This window comes from Danio aesculapii, chromosome 8 (genome assembly GCF_903798145.1).
Source record: "Danio aesculapii chromosome 8, fDanAes4.1, whole genome shotgun sequence".
In the NCBI taxonomy this organism is placed as follows: Eukaryota; Metazoa; Chordata; class Actinopteri; order Cypriniformes; family Danionidae; genus Danio; species Danio aesculapii.
Genome location: NC_079442.1, coordinates 9,309,537 through 9,333,017, shown reverse-complemented (window position 1 = coordinate 9,333,017; position 23,481 = coordinate 9,309,537). Strand labels below are relative to the sequence as shown.

Below are 23,481 nucleotides of genomic sequence, written 5' to 3'. Positions count from 1 at the left end.
TTTGTGGGGGGATCTTTAATCCATAATCATAAAAATTGAAACAAATGAAGGCTTGAAATATTTAATTTTGTCTGTAGTGAATTAGTATAATACACAAGTTTCACTTTTTGAGACAATTTATTGAAATAAATGGACTTTTCCACGATATTTAAATTTTTTGGCATGTACATGTATGTTCTAAATTGTGAATTAGGTAATTAAAAGTTAGGTACCTGTATATAATATATGACCGGGAATTCATTACTCTGACCCTGTTTATAAATCAGAAGGGCTAGGGAAGTTGATTAAGAAAGTTAATGAAGGTTGCTGACTAAAGTCTATCTCTTCAGATCTCACCTCAAACCAAAGATTCAAATGATGTAATAACATGGTTTTTATTTTTAACTTGGCAGTTTCATCTGAGATGAACATTGCTTCCTGTTTCACACCACTTCCTGCTCAGGCAGATTTTTATACATCAAGTTTTATTACCTGAAAATTTGTAATCATTTTTATGTAATTTTTTTAAGGTAAACATTGATGTTCTTTATGATATGTTAGGACCAGAGTTGGCGAAAGTTACTTTTGAAAGTAGTGCATTACATTGAGTTACTCCCCAAAAAAGTAACTAATTGCGTTACTTAGTTTTTATGGAAAGCTTAAAATTACTTTTGCGTTACTTTTCCTTTCCTGGCTGAGGTTCAGGTTCATTTTCCTTTTAAAATGTTGGATAAAAATTATATTTTAAGACCTTTCTAAGCCCAGAGCTGTACATGCTGTACATACAGATTAATGAAAGCATGTAAAGTAATGTTTTTGCTACTTTTGTACATTTTTGTGTTATTAGTTATTAAATTCAATGTCCATTGAGATAAAGATAGCAATAACCTAAGATTACTAACATGAAATATTTTATATTAAGGCAAAAACAGATTTTAAACCTTTGAAATTTTTTATAACAAAATGAACAGTAAGACGATAAAAAAACACCCCAAATCAAAATAAATCTTTGCGCTTTATACATTGAATAAATTGCTTCACATGGCCTTAACGAATGTGTAAATCGTTTCCCAAAAGAGAAAAAATCTTACTATATTACAAAAACGTAGTCGCTTCTACAGTAGACAGTGGCTTCTATCCTCAACAATAAATTAATTGTTTTACCTAAGGGAACGTGAACTGGTGTCAATCATTTGTTGTTTAGCTGGCGGTAACGTTATTCGATGTTGATTTTCTTGCAGTCGACAAGTTTAACTTGCACATAATCTACATTTATGACAATCCACTTCTTTGCTTCAATGAGTTCAAAATAACAAGAATCCATTGCAAAAATGTAAGTCTTCGGCCTGCCATTGTTTCTGTTTCTAACTGTGTTTATTGATGACAGGCGATTTGTGAATGAATCATTTGTTTTAACCGGATCTTCTAAGTGAACCGGTTAAACCAGTTCACCAAATTGAGTCGGCGTAAAACATTTGCATCTTTAGTAGGCCAAGTACTTTATTACTTACTTTTTAAGATGCCGGATAGCCCCATCTGACTCGAAATAGACCACTATCCTGAGTTATCCAGCTAGAACAGTACACTTATCTGTGAAAAAAGAGAGCTGATGCTGATGAATGTAAGCCGACTGTCTATTCCCTCACAGCACACTCTCTCATTGAGTATGTGAATAAGGTAAATTTTATTTTGTAATATATATTTTAAAGCCAATTAAGCAAGGTAAAAAGTAACCCGCGTTACATCTGCGGAATTTAATTGCTATTTCTGTGCAGAATTTTGTAAATAGTCTGCGGATTTGTGGAATGATTTTGGGAGTATCGTAAAAAACTTAATACATGAAATAAAAAATAATAAATTAAGTGTTGTTTAATGTTTATAATGCAAATCCAATTAGATCCACTTATACATTGGTAAACTAAGCAAGTCGCTATGTAATATATCTCCTAAAATACAGAAAATATTACTTTACAAACTGTATTGTAAATAAATCAAATGAATATGTTCATATTAGTCAATAATATTACTGAAATCTTTTTAAAAACTGAATAAATTTAAATTTACACACATTTACACAAGTGAATAAATAAATAGACTCAATAGGCTAAAAATCTGCAGAAATCTGAGTGTTTCTGCACACGCAGATTCCATGTGGGCCTACTTATAACGCGTTACCCCCAACACTGGTTAGGAGACAGAATGGAAACCAATTTTTTTTTACATTAATCAGTTGTTTTACAGGGCTTTTGTTTGTTGTTTGTTTGTTAGTCCATTCAGTACCAATTTGAGCATTTGATTTTAATTGACCAGTTGGAATCTATCTCATAAAAATTTATATCATTTGTTGATAGCCATATTATGTACCCATATCCAGGTGGAGAGAGAGAAAGCCACACTGAGCAGCACTGTGCATGAGCTCCAGCAGCAGTTAATCCAGTCTAAAGATGCCTTCAGTGAGCAACAGGAGAAGATGGATCAGCTGACTCAGCATTTGGAGAACCTTCAGAGCATGATCTCTAAAAGATCTGCTGAAGAAGGGAATAGAATGAGCTCGTCTCCTACATCCCAAGATCCAGAAAATGGCATCAACTACTATGAAGTGGACACAAAAAGCACAGAAGTATTAGAATGCCGAATGCAAGCAGCCAATGAGGAGCTTGCACGTCTACACGAGGAGCTTAAAGATGCTGAAAAACGCTATAAGACCCTGGAGGAGCGATGCAAGCTAGAGAAACAACGTTGGAGAGGAGAGGCGCAGGATCTCGCTGATCAAATTCGCCAGTGTATTACTGCTAGCCGACAAGACCAGGAGAGAATTGGACAGTTGGAGAGAGAAATCGGTGCTACGCGGCAGGTTGCCACCGACTCTGAGGGCCACCTCAGTGCTGCACAGGAAGAGCTTCTGGCTTTCTCAGAGGATCTGGCCAACCTTTACCATCACGTGTGTGTTAGTAACAACCTCACGCCCAGTCGAGTTACACTGGATTACTATCGCGAAGGTGCCCAAGCAGGGAGAACACAAAACCATCAGTTGCCACACCACTACCGTGGATCCTTGCGCAGACAAAGACGGTCTGGTGAAGTGCTAGACCCGAGCAGCACAGGAAGTGGAGATGCACCCTCTAACTGTGGAAGTTGTCCCGGGTCTCCTACACTAGACTTCAGGGACCCAACCAATGTGCGCAACCTGGTGGCAGTTATACGCTGTCAGATTAAACATTTGCAGGTATGTCTCACATCTGTATGTACAACAATTTGGAGGCAGAAGAAAGACAATGGTTTTCACTTAAAGGTCCCATGAAGTACTTTGAAATTGTGACATAGTCTCAACCATAATGATAAAGCGCAGCTATAGTGTAGCTCCTCCTTTTTTTTAAAAACAGCCAATAGCGTTTTGTTTTATCAGCGCTCTGCCGGTAAGAGTGGTTGAGCTCAAGCGCATTAACTGAAAAGCAAATGAGAAGCATATTGAAGGGGGCGGGGCATGTCAGATACTGGAGAGCATTTAATTGGTTATGATTGGATGAGAATTTTTGGCATGCTGATTTATGTGAAACCATGAATATAGGTTCTATATGATCACCTTGCAATTTTGAAATTATTACTTTTTTTTTGTTGGCTGTTCTAAGATCAATTCAAACTTTTTGGAAGTTTTTAAAATAAAATCAGTTGTTCACTGTATAAAAATATAACATTTTGAAATATTTATCGGCTGATATGTCAGTTATCGGCTGAGTTATCTGTTATTGATATTGTGCGAAAAATTCATATTGGTTCATCCCTTTTCAATAGTCTTAAAATGTCTTAAATTTTAAAAGCAAAATTGTTGGCATTCAAAAGTCTTAAATTCACACAAATATTCATAGGTATATAATCATTTAAACCGGTCATAATTTTCTACATTCATGTAAATCTACCCAATCTGGCCAATGCCCATTGCAAATGCCCATCCATTCATAAATAATCCCACTCAAAACTTTTAACAACGTTTTATTTATTAGCTCTTTTTACCAAAGAGGGTTGTATTGTCTTCCTTACAATAACAATTGTTTGAAAGTTCTCTATCCTGTATTTATAGCTACCTGATGAGGACACTGACTTCGACAGACTGTTGTAAATACATTGTTTATTTCTAGTTTTTAAAAGTTGTCCATTTTTGTACAGAAAAGTTATATTGAAAAATATATCACATTTAACTTGATGAAACCTGCAGAAACCCTGTTATATTGAAAAATATATCACATTTGGCTTGGTGAAACCTGCAGAAACCCCATTATATTGAAAAACATCACATTTGACTTGGTAAAACCTACAAAAAACCCAGTTATATTGAAAAATATATATCACATCTGACTTGGTGAAACCTGCAAAAATCCTGTTATATTGAAAAAAATATCACATTTGACTTGGTGAAACCTGCAGAAATCCCGTTATATTGAAAAATATATCACATTTGAGATTTGACTTAATGAAACCTGCAGAAACCTCGTTATATTGAAATATATATCACATTTGACTATGTGAAACCTGCAGAAACCCTGTTATCTTGAAAAATATATCACATTTGACTTGGTGAAACCTGCAGAAACCCCGTTACATTGAAGAATATATCCCATTTGGCTTGGTGAAACCTGAAGAAACCCAGTTACATTGAAAAATGTATAGGTTTCACCAAGTCAAATGTGATATACATTTCAATATAACGGGGTGTCTGCATGGTTTCACCAAGTCAAATGTGATATTTTTCAATACAACCTGTAGAAACCCTGTTATATTGAAAAATATATCACATTTGACTTGGTGAAACCTGCAGAAACCCCGTTGTATTGAAAAATATATCACATTTGACTAGGTGAAACCTGCAGAAACCCTGTTATATTGAAAAATATCACATTTGACTTTGTGAAACCTGCAGAAATCCTGTTATATTGAAATATATATCACATTTGACTTGGTGAAACTTGCAGAAACCCCATTATATTAAAAAATATATTACATTTGACTTGTTGAAACCTGCAGAAAACCCGTTATTTTGTAAAATATATCACATTTGACTTTGTGAAACCTGCAGAAACCGCATTATATTGAAAAATATATCACATTTGACTTTGTGAAACCTGCAGAAAACCATTATTTGTAAAATATATCACATTTGACTTGGTGAAACCTGCAGAAAACCCGTTATTTTGTAAAATATATCACATTCGACTTTGTGAAACCTGCAGAAAACCTGTTATATTGTAAAATATATCACATTTGACTTGGTGAAACCTGCAGAAAACCCGTTATTTGGTAAAATATATCACATTCGACTTTGTGAAACCTGCAGAAAACCCGTTATTTGGTAAAATATATCACATTTGACTTTGTGAAACCTGCAGAAACCGCATTATATTGAAAAATATATCACATTTGACTTTGTGAAACCTGCAGAAAACCCATTATTTTGTAAAATATATCACATTCGACTTTGTGAAACCTGCAGAAAACCTGTTATATTGTAAAATATATCACATTTGACTTGGTGAAACCTGCAGAAAACCCGTTATTTGGTAAAATATATCACATTCGACTTTGTGAAACCTGCAGAAAACCCGTTATATTGTAAAATATATCACATTTGACTTTGTGAAACCTGCAGAAAACCCGTTATATTGTAAAATATATCACATTTGACTTGATGAAACCTGCAGAAAACCTGTTATATTGTAAAATATATCACATTTGACTTGGTGAAACCTGCAGAAACCCTGTTATATTGTAAAATATATCACATTTGACTTGGTGAAACCTGCAAAAACCGCATTTTCATTTTTCTTTAGTGTGTAATTTTGCCCTTTAGCAATAAAAAGAATGCTTAGCTGTCCTGAGTGTTATTCTGGAAACGTACCAGTTACATTTCAGCACTACTTAGTTTTCAACTCCGTTTTGAGAAATGCTGCTATTTGTCATGTTCAGCTGAGGAGTGGAGGAGGAGATGGGAGACGATCAACACAACAGCATCTTAAGATGCAGACAGATTTATTTGACTTTGATGGAGTTAAAAGTATCACAGCTTCTCACAAATGCAAGCTCTTTGTATTACAAACATATGCAAACCATGTGACTGCTGCAATTGAATTAATGCACAAACAAATGCACATCTGTTTGTGTTTTTATTCTACATGGAAAGTACATAAAATCATGCTGTTGCATCTTAAATAACTCTTAAATTTGCTGTTGTTTGATCAGTTTTTATTAAGGTAAACACTGTTTCATTCACATTGTGAGTATTTTAATAAGTTCCCTACAAAGGATTAAACTGTTTGTGTTATTACTGACTTTAATGTATTGCAGAAAACATGAGAAGATAAAAAAGGGAAATTGGGTAGTAAATGTAAATGATGGCAGAATGTTCATCTTTGAGTCAACCATCCTTATAAGCCTTTAAGCAGTTTTTTTGGGGGAGAACTATGAACTGATCTCACAGGCTGCATCAGGATGCCTGACTGAATCTTCTTTAATACCAAAGTTCAGAGAATAGCTGCTTTTTTGCTTTGTCAACTAAAGTAATAAAATAAAAAATAAAAAATTAAGTCAATATAAATATTAAAATATGCCTATATTTTAGTTTTTGTTTGTATTTTTTCATTTCTCTGTCATACCGTACATGCTCTATTGTGTTGTAATTTAGCAATGTTTGGTTTAAATGTATTTGACCTATTTCTGCACCTTTTGAAGGTGGCGGTGGACTTGTGCAGGCAGCGCAGCTTTTTGTCCTCTCCAGCAGCTGGTGGAAGCACTGAATCTGACCGCGACACAGAAGCATTGATTGAAGAGGTGTTAAAACTTAAGTCACTTCTGAGCACCAAGAGAGAGCAGATAGCCACTCTCAGAACTGTCCTAAAAGCTAACAAACAGGTAAGTCATGTGTTATATTTGTAAGATGATTTAAAACATACTTGATATGCAAGCCCTACTTTTCAGTTCTATTTTATTATTATTATTATGCACATAATATCCTTTGGTTGTGTTCTATTGTAAATTTGAATGAAATTCAAGCAGTAGAGTCTTATTGTGTATTTTCATTGATTTTTCTGAGAGCTGTTAGTAGATTTAAATATCTTATATTCTTCAATTGGATAATATAGATTGATTAGTCGGCTAATATATTAATCAATAAATGTTTTTATTTTGAATTGATTGAACGGTGGTCTAAATAATCTTTTACTAGGGATATAATGGTTCGGTTTGGATGCAGCGGTGTCATTGTTTTATTTGTTTTCAATACAGCAAAAAGAAAAAAATCTTAAAAAATAAATAAAACTAACATCCTAAAGAATCATTTTTATTTTATTTTGCTTTGAACAATGATAGAGCTGTACTTAAAGGTGCAGTAGGTGATTGTCTCCAGAAACATTTTTTGTTTTGCTGGTTGAAAGTCCTTCACATTCCAATAGTAATGATTAAAGGAAATGATCTAAATGTGTTTATATGTATTTTTATATTCTGGGTAAGGCATAAGACTGAAAAATGTTCATCCAATTAAAATTTGTCAGGCTAACAGTTCCCATAATTCTATTAAGTAGCTCAAACTGTCTGTCAACAAATGTAGATTTGTACATCTGATCACGTAGATCCACCATTTTCACATGCACGCACGCCGCGTTCACTACACGTGCACAAGAGAGAGCGTGACAGCGGTAAAAACGAATGCTGAATCAAAACTTTTTCAAATCCTGAATTAATATTGGAGTTACTTTTGCACGCTGGAGGAGGGATGACATCATGGCTGAAGTATTTCTTTTAGACAGGTAATGTTAATGTTTTAAAACTAGTTTACTCACGAAAGGCTGATGTAAATTGTGTTGTGTTACGAATGGGTTATATGCACGGAAGTGTTGTTCAGCCTCTGAAATCTTTTGGCGAAAGATTAATGTGACTATTTTCAATTTCATAAGGGACCTTTTATTGCATCAATAATGTATTTTTTTTTTTTGTTTTTTTTTTTAACAACAATTCCGCCTAGCCTGTGCTATTCCGCCTAGCCTGCTTTACTGAGCTGAAGCTGAATAACAGGCACAAAAAAACAAGAACACATTACACCTGTACTGGTTTCCCTACACTGGCTGCCAATCCAGTTTAGAATTCAGTACAAAGTTCTGTTGTATGTTTTTAAATCCCTCCATGGCCTGGCCCCTGAGTATATTTCTGAGCTAATTATTATACACCAACCTGTGAGATCTCTTCGCTCTAGAGATCATCTCTATCTGCAAGTTCCACGATCACGCTTAAAATGTCGAGGTGATAGAGCGTTCTCAGTAGCAGCTCCAAGACTCTGGAACGATCTTCCACTGTCCTAAAGAACAGCTCCAACTTTTGAGTCTTTTCAGAGGTCACTTTAGCTTTTAATCATGTGATGTGAGTTTATGTATTTTGGTTTTTGTGTATATTTGCATGCGTTTTATGTGTTTTATGTACAGCACTTTGGTACCCATTGTGGTTTGTTGAAAGTGCTATAGAAATAAATTGAGTTGAGTTGAAGTTGGTTTTATATTCACATTGGTTCATTTTTGAACAATGATAACCTGTGATGCTCCCTATATTGTTGTCCATGCTACTTTAAATATTCGGTCTGATATAGCGTGCAACTATGGCTTAGTAATAACTGTAATTCCTGCACCCCTCCGGCCAAGCATACAGTAGTCGCTTTAGGACAAAATGCTTAAGAGAGTTAGACCAGCGATCCTTGCATACATGAAATATTGCACATTATGACAAGTCTTGCTTGCTACACAACTGAAAACTTGCTAGATATAATACAGCTTTTCATTCGGAATTGTAGTATTATAAAGGACTATAAAGTTTCCTTACTGGCAATTGACATGAACAAGTGGGTTGTCTACTGTCATCTTTAAGGTGCACGCATTTAGGTTTCAGGAGCCGTGGCTTTGGATGGCAGGGAAGGGACAGTGTTTTAAAGATATTATGCTAAATAAATAAAAAAGTAAATAACATTATATATATATATATATATATATATATATATATATATATATATATATATATATATATATATATATATATATATATATATATATATATATATATATATATATATATATATTGACATTATATATATGACATTTTCTATGGTCAGCACAGATTGGCTTAATGCGACAATATCACCTGCAGTGGAATACGCTCGTGCTTAGGCTTATGATGGTTTATAATTTTTCTTGTTGCGATTAATTGCTGAAGCTCTTATCACAGTATAAGATATTATCTGTATACAGTATAAGATATTGATCTAAGCTGCGAAAAAGGTTACATCAACAGGTAAAATAGCCAAAAATGCTTAGTGCATTCCTTAGTTATATACAGGTTTCAAAGTGAACTACTACTGTTTCAACTAAATTGAATTGCAAAAGTATTATAAAGTACAATAGGTAACACTTTACAATAAAATATCATTAGTAAACATTAGTTAATGCATCAAAATCAGCAGTGAGAAAAAGCAATTTATTACAGTTGCTGTTCAAATAAAAAAATGTAAATAATAAAATATAAATAATTTTCATTAGTTGTAGTTATAATAAAATAATTACTTGTAATAAGATTACATTTTTTTATTGTGCTATTATTATTATCATTATCATCATCATAACTATTATTATTATTATTATTAAGCCCAATTAAGTCTGCAAATACAAAACAATATTAAAAAAAACACTCCGTGCACATGATATCAATATTATGCATGTTCATTATCATGATGTATTAAATTATTGAATATCGACAAGTCTGCCATGACGATAGGGACAGCCAGAATTTATGGTCTGTCAGTTCTTAATGTAAACAGTAAATAATTCCAGGTTTTCCTTGGAACCTCTTCCTTGTTTTGTTTTTTTTACAGTGGCAGCATCATGACAAGGAGCTTGGCACACACTGCTGAGTGCTCAGCGTGTTTTAAATGCGCCAACCATTAGAAAATGAGTTAAACTCAGTGCTATAGTAGTGCTCTCAACCACTCACCGCTTTTTGTGGACCCGTAGCCTAAACAAGTTCTTTTTGTTCAGTTAGTCGCATTAATGTTATTAGCCATACTGCAAAGAACTTGTCCAGTGTATGTCTGACTGGAGTAGTATGTTTTTCTTTGGGGTTGGAGTGGCAGACCTTTTAATTTCCTAATGTTTTTTAATCATTTGGTTTGTAATGCGCTTGTACTGAACGATTCGATTTGAATATGTGGATTGTTTCACCCCTGTCTTTTACTCTTTGTAGTGTCTAGTGTGATTCTAAACTAAAAAATATGCTTTCGTTCTTTTAGACGGCAGAGTTGGCTTTGACCAACCTAAAGACGAAGTATGAGACCGAGAAGAGCATGGTGACCGAGACTATGATGAAGCTGAGAAATGAGCTGAAAGCCTTGAAGGAGGATGCAGCCACCTTCTCCTCATTGCGGGTCATGTTCGCAAGCAGGTATGATGGGATTACATGTGCACAAAGTGATTTGTGTACTCACGAGCCAGGGAAATTTCTCAGGTCAACGTCTGAAGCATGTAGCCCCTTTTTTCTTAAGGCTAAACCGGATGTGTGTAAACTGCTTTGATTTATGCGCAGAGTTCAGAAGAGTTCATGGGAGAAGTTGATTCTCACTGTTGATTTTCCAGATTTTCATGTTAATTCACAAAATAAACTGATCAATTTTAGTTTTAAATCTAATAATCTAACTGATATGTTGGCTTGGGCTGGCTCAATAATAATAAATGTAATGTGTGCGTGATGTAAGGCTTTCATAGTCAGAGTAACCTGCACTGTGGGTAGCAGGCAGTGTTTGTTTATGTTTGTTGAACTGCATACGAGAGGAGAGCTCTTAGGTATACAGAGTCACAGGGATTAGACAGTCAGGACCTTGTTTTAAGAGCAAGCTAATAAGATTATCATCTTAAGGCCCATTCTCCCACGAGCTCCCCTCACATGCTGATTAACGTGCGCTCGTTCTGATCCCGTGTGCAGGCGAGGGCAGCTCAGTCTGGGCTGATGTCATAGATCAAATGTCAAGGGAACGGCGAATAGTGAAAGCAAGGATAATGTTTAAAATCTCGTAATTTAAAAAGACTGTATGGAACGTTTAAACACTATTTTACATGTTAATGAAACCCTGTATTAGGGCCCAAGCCTAATGGGTGAAAGACCTATTGTATTTATTTATTTATTTATTTATTTATTTATATACTTTTTTAAGGTTTTGGGGGGGTTGCGGGCATTTACATACTCAAAACCCCTGAAAGTATATAATCAAGGTGTCTGTGAGGTCTTCTTAAAATGTCCTAAATTTAAAATATATTTATATATATTAGGCCTTAAATTCATTTAAATATTTTGTTGTAGGTCTTAAATCATGTTAAACAGGTCTTAATTTTCCTATGTCCCATCTCAAAACTTTTTTTATTGCAAAGAGATCATAAATCACAACAGCTGTTAAACATGTTTACAGCAAATTCTTCTAATTAAATTCCCTAAGCAAGGAAAGAAAATCAAAGCAACACGTCTTTACATGATCTTTCATTACTATAAAAACTATTTACTGAAGTAACTGGGCCATTAGAAAAAATCCTTAGGGCGTACTCACACTATGCTATCTGAACTGTGCCCAGCCCCGTTTCCCGGATCGTTTGAGAAGTGTGAGTGCTCTGAATCGGGCTCAGGCACGGTTGGAAGAGGTGTGCCAAATCGCAGTTCACTTGGACCCCGAAACTGAAGACAAGACGTGACTTTAAGGGACTTTCATATGGATTTATTAATCATTCTTACTGTTTACTGAACGCAAAATGTCGTAGATTATTAAAGAAACCAAACCCCTCACTGCACGACAGCTGCACCTTCAGCAAACCTAATTCCTGCAGCACGAGGACTTTACGATTGTTTATGAGTGTCAAAAGTGGCTGATATGTTTAGCGAAATATTTGACTGCATGTCACTGCATCTCAAACGACTAAAACGATATAAAAAAAATCTTCACTGTGCTGAGCGAGAGCGCTTCTGAAACTGAACAGCGCATCATCGATGACATAAGTGTGCTCAGGCCCGAATGCAATATGAGTGCGGGCCGTCGGGGAAGAAGGGAGGAGACATATTGTGAGTACGCCCTTAGTGTTTAGCCCTGTATAAGTCTAAAATGTCATTTACAATGGTCCTTAAAGGGTCTTAAAAAGTCTTAAATTTGACTTAAAGAAACCTGCAGAAACCCTGATAATGATAGTGATTATATTTGATATTTTTTTACAAATTAAGTGCACAGATTAGATTAGATTCAACTTTATTGTCATTACACATGTACAAGTACAAGGCAACGAAATGCAGTTTAGGTCTAACCAGCAGTGCAATAGCAGCAAGTGCAGGATACAGGTATAAGTTATAAAGTGCAGTTATAGAAAAACTACGGTGATATTTACAGATGGATGTACTATCAACATTATATACAGGTTGTATTAGCTATGAACAGAGATTTACAATAAATGAATTTATGTACAGTATGCTATTAATATTCAGAAGTGTGCAGATAGATAAACATAATTACAAATGTATATGTACAGTGGGTGTGTACATAATTACAAATGTCCATGTGCAGTGGGTATGTACAGTTCAAATAAATGAATCAGTGCAATGTAGTGCAATGAATATGTGCAAATTTTAAATGTGCAAATGTTAAACAGTGCAGTGATTGTGAGGAGTATAAGTTAGAGGAGAGTGGGGGGTGTATTGGGGGGGCAAAAGAGTCAGTAAGGGGCAGAGTTCAAAAGGGAGACAGCTCTGGGAAAAAAGCTGTTTCTCAGTCTGCTGGTTTTTGTCCGCGAGAGCCTGAAGCGCTTGCCGGAAGGCAAGAGAGAAAACAGTCTGTTAAGAATACTGCGTGCTCTGCGCAGACAGTTTCTTCTGGATGTCCTCTATGGCTGGTAGTGTGGTCCCTGTGATGTGTTGGGCAGTTTTCACCACCCGCTGCAGTGCCTTACGCTCAGCAACAGAGCAGCTTCCATACCAGACTGTGACGCAGTTGGTCAGGATGCTTTCAATTGTGCAGCGGTAGAAATTCACCAAGACAGCTGATGAAAGCTGGTTCTTCTTAAGTTGCCTCAAGAAAAATAGATACATGGTTTATAACAAACACTACTATATACATATAAAAATAAGATTATTCGATTTTGATTTCATGCATACTTTCAACAAGTGCAACAAAGCAAAATAAGTGTTCAGGCATACTGACAACAACAATCGAAAAATTTCACTTGGGGCTGGGCGATATTGAAAAAAAAAAAGATCACAATATAATGTTTCATATCATTCAGTATCGAAAATGATGGAATATTTTTTAACAATACAATTAGGAATATTAGGATTTTTTTATTTAAACAATTTATTATAATTTACCAACATTACTAAGGCAGATAGTTTTAATAGTCAAAAACTAAAATATTTCAACAAAATATCTGATCTCTTTATAATAAAATAAACATGAGTGCTAAAGAGACTCTTAAACTTGATAAAGAAAAGTTACAAAGTGTGTGCAATAGTGAAGGTAGATCAACATCTGTAAGGTGTCAATAATAATTATACAGTAAACCTCAAACTCTGTCAACTAAACAAATTATAATAATTAAATCTGAGCTTTCAAGTAAAGGACCTAACCATCATTATTCAAATACATATTGCAACATTACATATTGTGAAGTTGGATGACTACATTATCATTATGCTAAAAACTCTTTCAGATTGGGTGCAGCTGTGATGCACAAGAAAAGAAACCAAATAGCCACCTTGGCGACATTCTTACATCCTTTTTTATTTACAATCTCGTCACTGCTGCTATACGGCACTAATTTTCAATAATTTGTTATTCTGACCTGAAGTGACAAGCGCGAGTGTGTTATTTCCTTCACCATTTCAATGAGCTTTGCGTTCGTGCTCCCCTGCTGTCTCTCTGTAAGTAGGCAACCATCAAACCGTTTTTTTTTTTTTTTTTTTTTTTTTTTTTTTTTTTTTTTTAAGATGACAAACTGTCAAACCATTGCTGCAAGTTTATGGAGAAGAGTAAAAGACACTGCAGTGTTTGGGTGCAGTGTTTGTCTGAGGTAATTAGTATACCGTTATTTATGAAATGTGAATATTTCATGCAACGTGTAAAGCAGATAAGTTGCTTCGACTTGCATAAATCGCGAAAAGTTCATAAAAGCATTCAGAAAAGTTCAGATTTTTTTTTTTTTAAACTCTGAGCGCCTGGAAAATGCGTGCATCACATGTGTACCGTTTGCACACAATGTGCGCATTGCTCCCATGTGCGTGTCTTGCAAGTCGTACGCCTCCATTCCGTCCAATGCCCGCGCATAGCAGCCACATTTAATAAAACTATAGCGCTTCATACCAAAACTTTCATACCGAACTTTAAAAAAAAAAATGTTTGCATTATTGACAGTAGTGTTCGGTCGATAAATACCAATACAGATTTTATCGACCAGCCCTAATTTAACTGTTTAAATTAGGTTCAATTAGTTTTAGGTTAATTACATTAATTAAGTTTTGCATGGTACTTCCTCTCTTTAAAATACGTGACGTGACGTACCAAAATGTCAGAAGTCTGGGGCTAATAAGAATTGACTTTTTGTTGTGGGTGCAGACAACTGCAACTATTCCACACAATCTTTCATCAGACTTTAATAAAAACTAAAGGCTTTTTAAGGGACGTTTATGCAAAAAGTAAGCCTTTCTATTCTTTTATTATTTGATTCTGTATGTATCTCCATTCCTGTTTCCTGTGTTCTTATCGTTCCCTGTGTTTTCACAGATGTGACCAGTACGTAACTCAGTTAGATGAGATGCAGAGACAGCTCGCCGCCGCTGAGGATGAGAAGAAGACCCTCAACTCTCTGCTCCGCATGGCCATTCAGCAGAAGCTGGCTCTCACACAGCGGCTGGAGGACCTGGAGGCTCCTCTTTTCCCACTCAGCAATGGTGGCAGTCCACGCCATTCTTCCCGAACCAAACATATGACCAAATCTGGACGAGCTCCGCGGAGCCCCATGAGAAGCAGTCCACGCTCCAGTCCGGTGCTTCCTACTGGCAGCCACATGAGGACGATCTCACGCAGTCTTCACTGCAGTCCTGTAAGAGCACTTTCTTCATCTTCTTCCTCATCCTCCTCTTTTTCTGCCTCAAATGAACCCGAGTCCTCAACCTCCACTCAGAGTTTATCTTCTGTCGGACTTGTGCGCGACACTACTTTTGTTCGTAGTTATGGCTCAAGTTCGTCTCGCTCCTTAGATGACTCTACTGGAGGGTTGGGACCATTCGCTATTCAGTCACGACCCCCTAAAGTTAACGTGTCGCAGGCAAATACTATGAGAGTATCCGCACCATTGCGCAGTAACACATTCATTAAAACACGTCGTGCATCATTACCTGTGTCCAAAATGCATTCTGTCGAAGTTCTTGCCACACGATTGGGTAATATTGATAGATCAGAAAAAGCACGTAAAGTTACAATGGAGAATGATCTGAAACGTTCCAAAAAATCAGATGCAGAACGTGCGTTCCTCAAAAAGCAATCTAACATCTCTAAGTCGCGATCTGCTGAGGGAACTACTTGGAGCCGGTTTGCTGCGTCAAATACGGCTTCTTCGACCCAATCGAAGTTTCGCCCCAAGGCAACCGCAAGTGTCGCATCTTCTAGTAGTCAGTCCACACAATACAGTTCATCAGATAAACAGCCGACCGTCCCCTGTCGAACAAAAACATCCTCTAGGTTAGCCCAGCGTGACTTTGAGGAAAGGATCTCTAATCCAAGTCGTGAGATTAAGAGGCAGCAAGATCAACTACGAAAACAACAAAGAAGTGTCGATGCTGCTAACAGGTCATCACAAACTTACAGAAACCAGACCAAGTTTAGTTAGAGCCACATAACTGCTTAGTTGTTGGTGCTAATTATGGCACCTACAGTTGAAGTCAGAATTATTAGCCCCCCTTTGAATTTTTTTTATTTTTAAAATATATTCCATATGATGTTTAACAGAGCAAAGAAATTTTCACAGTATATCTGATAATATTTTTTCTTCTGGAGAAAGTCTTGTTTGTTTTATTTCGGCTAGAATAAAAGGAGTTTTTAATTTTTTAAACACTTTTTAAGGTCAATATTATTAGCCCCTTAAAGCTAAATTTTTTCAATAGTCTACAGAACAAACCATCGTTATACAATAACTTGCCTAATTATCCTAACCTGCCTAGTTAAACTAATTACCCTAGTAAAGCCTTTAAATGTCACTTTAAGCTGTATAAGTGTGTTAAAACATATCTAGTCAAATATTATTTACTGTCATCATGGCAAAGATAAAATGAATCAGTTATTAGAAATAAATTATTAAAACTAATATGTTTAGAAATGTGTTGAAAAAATGTTCTCTCTTGTTAAACAGAAATTGGGAAAACGGGGGATAATAATTCTGACTTCAACTGTAACGCAACTTTTACAACCCTAAGTTGATTTAAAAAGCATGCATGAAGAGAATCTGGTGCTTCTGATAAAACCTGATGGATCAGTTTAACCGGTCACTAGCCCCTTCTCACAGTATTAACAGGTTAATTATGAGAAGTAACATTACCCGTAAATCACTGTAATTTGGTGTCTGAGGGCATACGTAAGAGGTCAGCCTTGGGCCAATCATAAAAATGTTTACAGAACATCAATGCTGGTTTTTATAGTGTTCCTATATAATTATGTGGAAGATGAACACATGACCATTGGTGCTCAAAACTCTTCTTTCATTTCCATTCATAGAATCTGTTGTGTGACATTTATTACAGTAGTGTCTGCACTCTGCAGTACTATTGCGGTACTTGCGTTTTTGCTAAACCTCTGCATCCTATTGAATGAAGAACTGGAATAGCATATACAGTTGAAGCCAGAATTATTAGCCCACCTGAATTATTAGCCCAAGACTTTAATCTTTAACCCCCCCCCCCCCCCCCCCTGTTTATTTTTTCCCAATTTCCGTTTAACGGAAAGATTTTTTCATTAATTTCTTTCTTTCAATATTTCTAATCATAATAGTTTTAATAACTTATTTCTAATAACTGATTTATTTTATCTTTGCCATGATGACAGTAAATAATATTTGACTAGATATTTGCAAAACACTTCTATACAGCTTAAAGTGACATTTAAAGGCTTAACTAGGGTCATTAGGTTAGGGTAATTAGGCAAGTTATTGTATAACGATGGTTTGTTCTGTAGACTATCGGAAAAAATATAGCTTAAAGGGGATAATATTGACCTTAAAATGGTGTTTAAAAAATTAAGAACTGCTTTTATTCTAGCCTAAATAAAACAAATAAGACTTTCTCCAGAAGAAAAAAATTCAGACATACTGTGAAAATTTCTTTGAAAAGAAAAGAAAAATTCAAAGGGTGGCTAATAATTCTGACTTCAACTGTATATAAAAAGGGACCCTGCTCAAAATGGGTACATTTTTAGGCAATAGCCAAATATACGTATATTGTATGAGTCAGTAATATAGATTTTTATTTTATGCCACAAATCTTTAGAATATTATGTAAAGATCAGGTTTTTTGTAAATTTTCTTGTGGAAATGTATAAACTTAATTTTTGTCCCAACAAACGATACATTAGTGGTTTATTCATGGCCTTTTATTACTGGTTTTGTGGCTCAGGGTCACAAATATATTCCAGTGATTTGGTATTTGAGGACTGATGTGTGAATGTACACTACTGGTCAAAAATTTGGGGTCATTTTTTTTTATTTTATTTATTTTTTTAACTTTGAGTTTATTCTGTTCATCAAGGCAGCATTTATTAAATGTAAAAAATGTTAAACTGTTAAATGTTTATAAAAAAATTAAATAACTGCTTTCTTATTGTATGTATTTTCAAATGAAATTATTACTTCAGTCATTATTGCTATAATAATAATAATAATAATAATAATAACAATAATAACTATTAGAGTGATTTCTGAAGGCTCATGTAACTCTGAAGACTGGATTAATGAAGCTGAAAATATTATAATATAATATTAAATGATAATATGTTTTTTTTTTTTATAGTGCACTAGTGAACATTTCACAATTTTACAATTTGTACTGTATTTTTGACTAAATAAATGCGATCTTGGTGAGCAGATAAGCTTATTTTAAAACATTTAAAAATGCTACTGATCCCAATTTTTTGCCCGGTAGTGTAATCTTACCAGTAAAAAGAAGGAAGGAACAGCAAAATTCTGTATTTAATGGTAGCGAATTCTGGTCATTTTTCTATGATTGCTGTGTAAGGGCTTTTAACAGGGTAAAAACATTCTACAAATTAAGAGTGGTTCTTCCATTTTTCAATCAAATGATCTGCAGCACAGCATTTTTTTATAATGGTGCTACTGGGGTTTATCTGTTGTTGTATTGCAATAATAATGTGCAAATGATTAGAGAGGTTTCCAAAGCACTTTATGAATATGTTGATCTGATCTGGTGCTCGAGAAACATTTCTCATTCTAAATGTTGAAAATGGCTGTACTCCATATTTTCTATATATCCTTTATATATATATATATATATATATATATATATATATATATATATATATATATATATATATATATATAATAAAATATCTTTTATTGCTAGTTTCAACATTGGATCCATTGGGGGAAAACTATTTCATGTCAAATCTTTTCAAGAATCTAGATGCATTTGTTGGTGCATGCAGTAGTGTTGTTGGAAGACAACCTCAGCTTACTCTTAAACCTGACCTAACCTGACGTTTAAATGTTCCAAGCTTCTAAACCCAGTTCACATTAAACTAAGTGAAGTTTCACAGGCTAATTTCAACATGGCAGCTCAGTGGCTGGCGCTGCTGCCTCGCAGTGGAATGGCCAAGGCTCAAGTTCTAATTGAGCCAGTCGGCGCACTCTGCGTGGAGTTTGCATGTTCTCCCTGTGTTCGCGTGGGTTTTCCCTGTGTACTCCAGTTTCCTCCCACATTTTAAAAACATGTACATAAGCAAATTATAATAACAGTCACAAGCACCTAACGCATACATACTGAATCAATCAGATCCACCATATTAGCCAAAGTATAGAACTTGGGGCTCTCGAGAAATCCCTGATCTCGTATCCCTCCTAATGCTCATTGACCAGGTGGGAACCCTGGGCTTATCCAGCTCAGAGCTCAGGCATGCCAATCCTGCTATCACAATCAAGCATTATCTAAATGTGAACTCTTAAAACCTACCTTAAAGGGATAGTTCACCCCACAATTAAAATGTACTCGCTATTTACTCATCCTCAGATGGTTATAATCCTTTATGAATGTCTTTCTTCTGTTGAAAACACGTGAAGATATTTTGAAAGAACTTAGTAGAAAAAAAGCAGATAGTGGTTACAAGTTTTCAGCATTCTTCAAAATATCTTCTTTTGTGTTGAACAAGAAAAAACCCTCATAAAGTGTGTGTAAATTATGACAGGATTATATTTTTTGGGTGAACGATCCCTTTAACTATACTAAACCATTAAATTAAAATAGCTATAATGCTTAACCATACATTTTGTGCCGTTTGGTGTTCTTTGCCTCTGCGTCGTGCAATTAACATCCTTTAACTCACAGCAAATGTGTTAATTATCCCTTTCACACTTAAATACACACAAATAAGTGTGTGTTTGTCAGTTGCTTAATTTTATGCTGGGACAAGCAAAAATGGCAATTTATATCAGTCGGGAAAATAGAATTGAACAAAAATCTCTGCAAAAGGAGTTTTAATTTAGTTGTTTTATTTTGGTCAAATCAATAGTGTGGATTGATTTTAAATGTTAGAAATCTATGAAACACTTGACTACTTTACAAAGGATTTGGTGCAATAATGGAGCTTTGTGTATTGTATTATATATATATAAAAGTTTTTTTCAAAATTCAATCATATCTCTATTCAATTCAATTCAATGCAATAATTGAATAATAATTTATAAAGTTTACATTTAAAAAAACATGCATAAAAACATAAAACAAAAAACATAAAAAACAAACATAGTAAAAACAGTAAATAGTAGTAGTAAAAAATATATTTTATAAAAAAAAAAAAAATATATATATATATATATATATATATATATATATATATATATATATATATATATATATATATATATATATATATATATATATATATATATATATATATATATATCATACTCGTAGCAGTGTGATATGGCATGGCTATATATCAGCACTGGTGGGAGGCCACAGGCCGAGTGCCTTAGCATCCCACCAGTGCTGATATACAGCCATATCGCACTGCTACGAGTATGATATTACATTTATACAACAGTTCGACGGCACAATTGTGTGGATCTAAAAAAAGATAATCAAACACGGAGAGTCTAAAAAAACCCTTTTGTATTAAGAACTACTTTCTTCCACCATTCATTCAATACAGCAGAAGCCGTTACTAATTCACCAACGTCACTTTAGAGGTAGTGTTTGAATGATTCTCAAGCATAATGGATAAAGTGATGACAAAACAGGTGATTTTGCTGACATTTTAAGAATATAAGGCTGAAATTGACATGAAATACCCTCCCTTTACAGAGATATCTTCTTACAGTGTTACAGTCTACAGTATTTCTATACAAAAGAGAGAGATCAACTTAGAATATCACTTACCAGTTTAATAATGATTTAATCAGCTGTAGTTAGAAATCCCGCTGTTTAAATCTTCTAAACATTATGCGGTTCTGGCGCCATCTTGTGAATAGACAACATCAACCTTCTTTGGCTAATAGATGCCGACGCTTGTCTCTCAGAAATTATAAATATTTAAAATAGGCACTATCCTTATAAATAAACTGCATAGTTGCAATCTAAACAATAAAATTCTCGACTAAAAAAGCCTCAAAGTACATTGTTGTCTAACAGCTGCAATATTTGTCAAATTGTAGCGTGTCCTATTGTTGCAGTATGTTGGAAGAGTAATACAGAAGAGTGAGGAGGCTGTACAAATGCTATTATTGCAGAATATCGCACGGCTATCAGCCAATCAGATTCAAGAACCAGACAGAACTGTTGTATAAAAAATATATTTATATATAGCTCAGCATTTGTCATTTGTGTGAATGATCTTTAACTCACTGTCTCGCTGTCTTTGCAGAGATGAGCATCTCCTCGTGTCCTCCACCCTCATCAGACCTCACCTCATTGGATCTCTGTCTCTCCTCGTGCCTCTCCCACCCTCTCTCGCATCTTTATCCTCCATGTGTTTGATCAAGTCATTCAGCTTCAAGATACTGAAAGCTGAACACCATCATGACATCTCATGATGACCCATCATTCAACTGTTCTCTCTTGATTCATGAACGCATGTACTTCCCACTGGCTGTGACTGACCTTTTCTGACCTTTCCCAGCCAAACACTGAATGGTGGAATTTTTAGGACATTCCTCTGGTGTAACTGACTATAAGTCTACAGAGTTTTTATTGGTTATTTACTAGCAACTTGACCTGGCCTTTTAAAGACCGATACAAACACACACAAGTAGCAATCAGAACAATGAACTATGCAGATGTACAAAGACTTTTGCTGCTAATTAGCTCGTGCACAAAAAAATAAAAATAAATAAATCAACTTACCAAACTGCCAGTTTATTCTGCCTTCAAATAAGGGTTAACCAGCAGCACTGTTTGACATGTGATTTTATTTTTACGGAGTCAGACTGTGGAAAACTCCTCACTGTGTTGGACTGTTAAAGTCTTGGAAACACATTAATGGCAAAAGAAAATTATGATTGGATTTAAAGTAGTGCCTTAATTCTTTGACGATTTGAGTGGAAGTTTGAAGATAATTGGTTTCATATTTTGTTTATTGATTTAACAGAGGAGTTTAGATGGTTTTAAGACTAATTATGGACATTTGTTTGTGTATGTATGTGCTGAAAATGGTACATTCCCTGGAAAAGGCCTGTTTTGTTAAAAAAAAACTAGGCCTTAGCAACCAATATTTGATTGTTCTTGTGAGAACTGTGTAAGATGTTGTGTTGACCTGCCTGTCTAACACTTCCATCTCGTCTTCAGCCTGTGGTGAATATTTCCATATTGCAAAAAACCTAAATCTTTCTGTTGTATTTTTATTGTTTTCATTCTATTTTTACCTGCTTTTCTTTTTATATTTTATTTTTCAGACCTACAGAGTAATACATTTCATGTAATATCAGATTTATCTTGTTTGGGGTAAATGTAGTGAAGAAATATAATTATTTTCAATGTTTTATGTATTTTTGCTTTTTCTGGGGTCTTAAGAATTTGTCATGCAGTAGTGTGACACATTTTCTAGAATGGTGTCAAATTTTATTTATTACCATATACTACTATGTTTTTTTTTGTATACATTGTAAAAAGAATCTGTAATTATACAATTTATTTCCGGCAGCTGGTGTGCTGGAAAAAAAAAACATAATATAGTGGCTGTTAAATTGCAGAAATTTACCGTAAAATAACGGCCATAAAATTACAGAAATTTACAGTAAAATAACAACCCCTTAATTACTGAAATTTACTGTAAAATAACAGACATTAAATTACAGAAATTTACCGTAAAATAACGACCAATAAATTACTAAAATTTACTGTAAATAAACGGACATTAAATTACAGAAATTTTCTGTAAAATAGTGGACATTAAATTACTGAAATTTACTGTAAAATAACAACCAATAAATTACTGAAATTTACTGTAAAATAATGGACATTAAATTACAGACATTTACTGTAAAATAACGACCAACAAATTACTGAAATTTATGGTAAATTACCGGACATTAAATTACAGAAATTTACTGTAAAATAACGACCAATAAATTACTGAAATTTACTGTAAAATAACAGACATTAAATTACAGAAATTTACCGTAAAATAATGACCAATAAATTACTGAAATTTACTGTAAAATAACGGACAAATTACAGAAATTTACTGTAAAATAGCAGACATTAAATTACTGAAATTTACTGTGAAATAACGACCAATAAAATTATTAAAATTTACTGTAAAATAACGGACATTAAATTACAGGCATTTACTTTAAAATAACGACCAATAAATTACTGAAATTTACTGTAAAATACCGGACATTAAATTACAGAAATTTACTGTAAAATAGCGGACATTAAATTACTGAAATTTACTGTAAAATAACGGACATTAAATTACTGAAATTTACTGTAAAATAGTGGACATTAAATTACCGAAATTTACTGTAAAATAACGGACATTAAATTACAGAAATTTACCGTAAAATAATGACCATTAAATTACTGAAATTTACTGTAAAATAACGGACATTAAATTAGACATTTACTGTAAAATAACGACCAATAAATTACTGAAATTTACTGTAAAATAGCGGACATTAAATTACTGAAATTTACTGTAAGATAACAGACATTAAATTACAGAAATTTACCGTAAAATAATGACCA

General features: G+C 34.3%; 1 protein-coding gene across 1 annotated transcript in view; it reads left to right on the top strand.

The window, feature by feature from the left end:
• The window catches only part of zgc:162200 (uncharacterized protein LOC558638 homolog), a 44,215-nt gene extending 21,944 nt beyond the window's left edge, over positions 1–22,271 (top strand). Inside the window, 5 exon segments of the mRNA XM_056463139.1 lie at positions 2,331–3,205; positions 6,700–6,879; positions 10,289–10,440; positions 14,801–15,119; positions 21,158–22,271. Of these exon segments, the coding sequence (XP_056319114.1) occupies positions 2,331–3,205; positions 6,700–6,879; positions 10,289–10,440; positions 14,801–15,119; positions 21,158–21,163 (1,532 nt within the window). The 3' untranslated portion in view covers positions 21,164–22,271.
• The last annotated feature ends 1,210 nt before the right edge of the window (positions 22,272–23,481 follow it).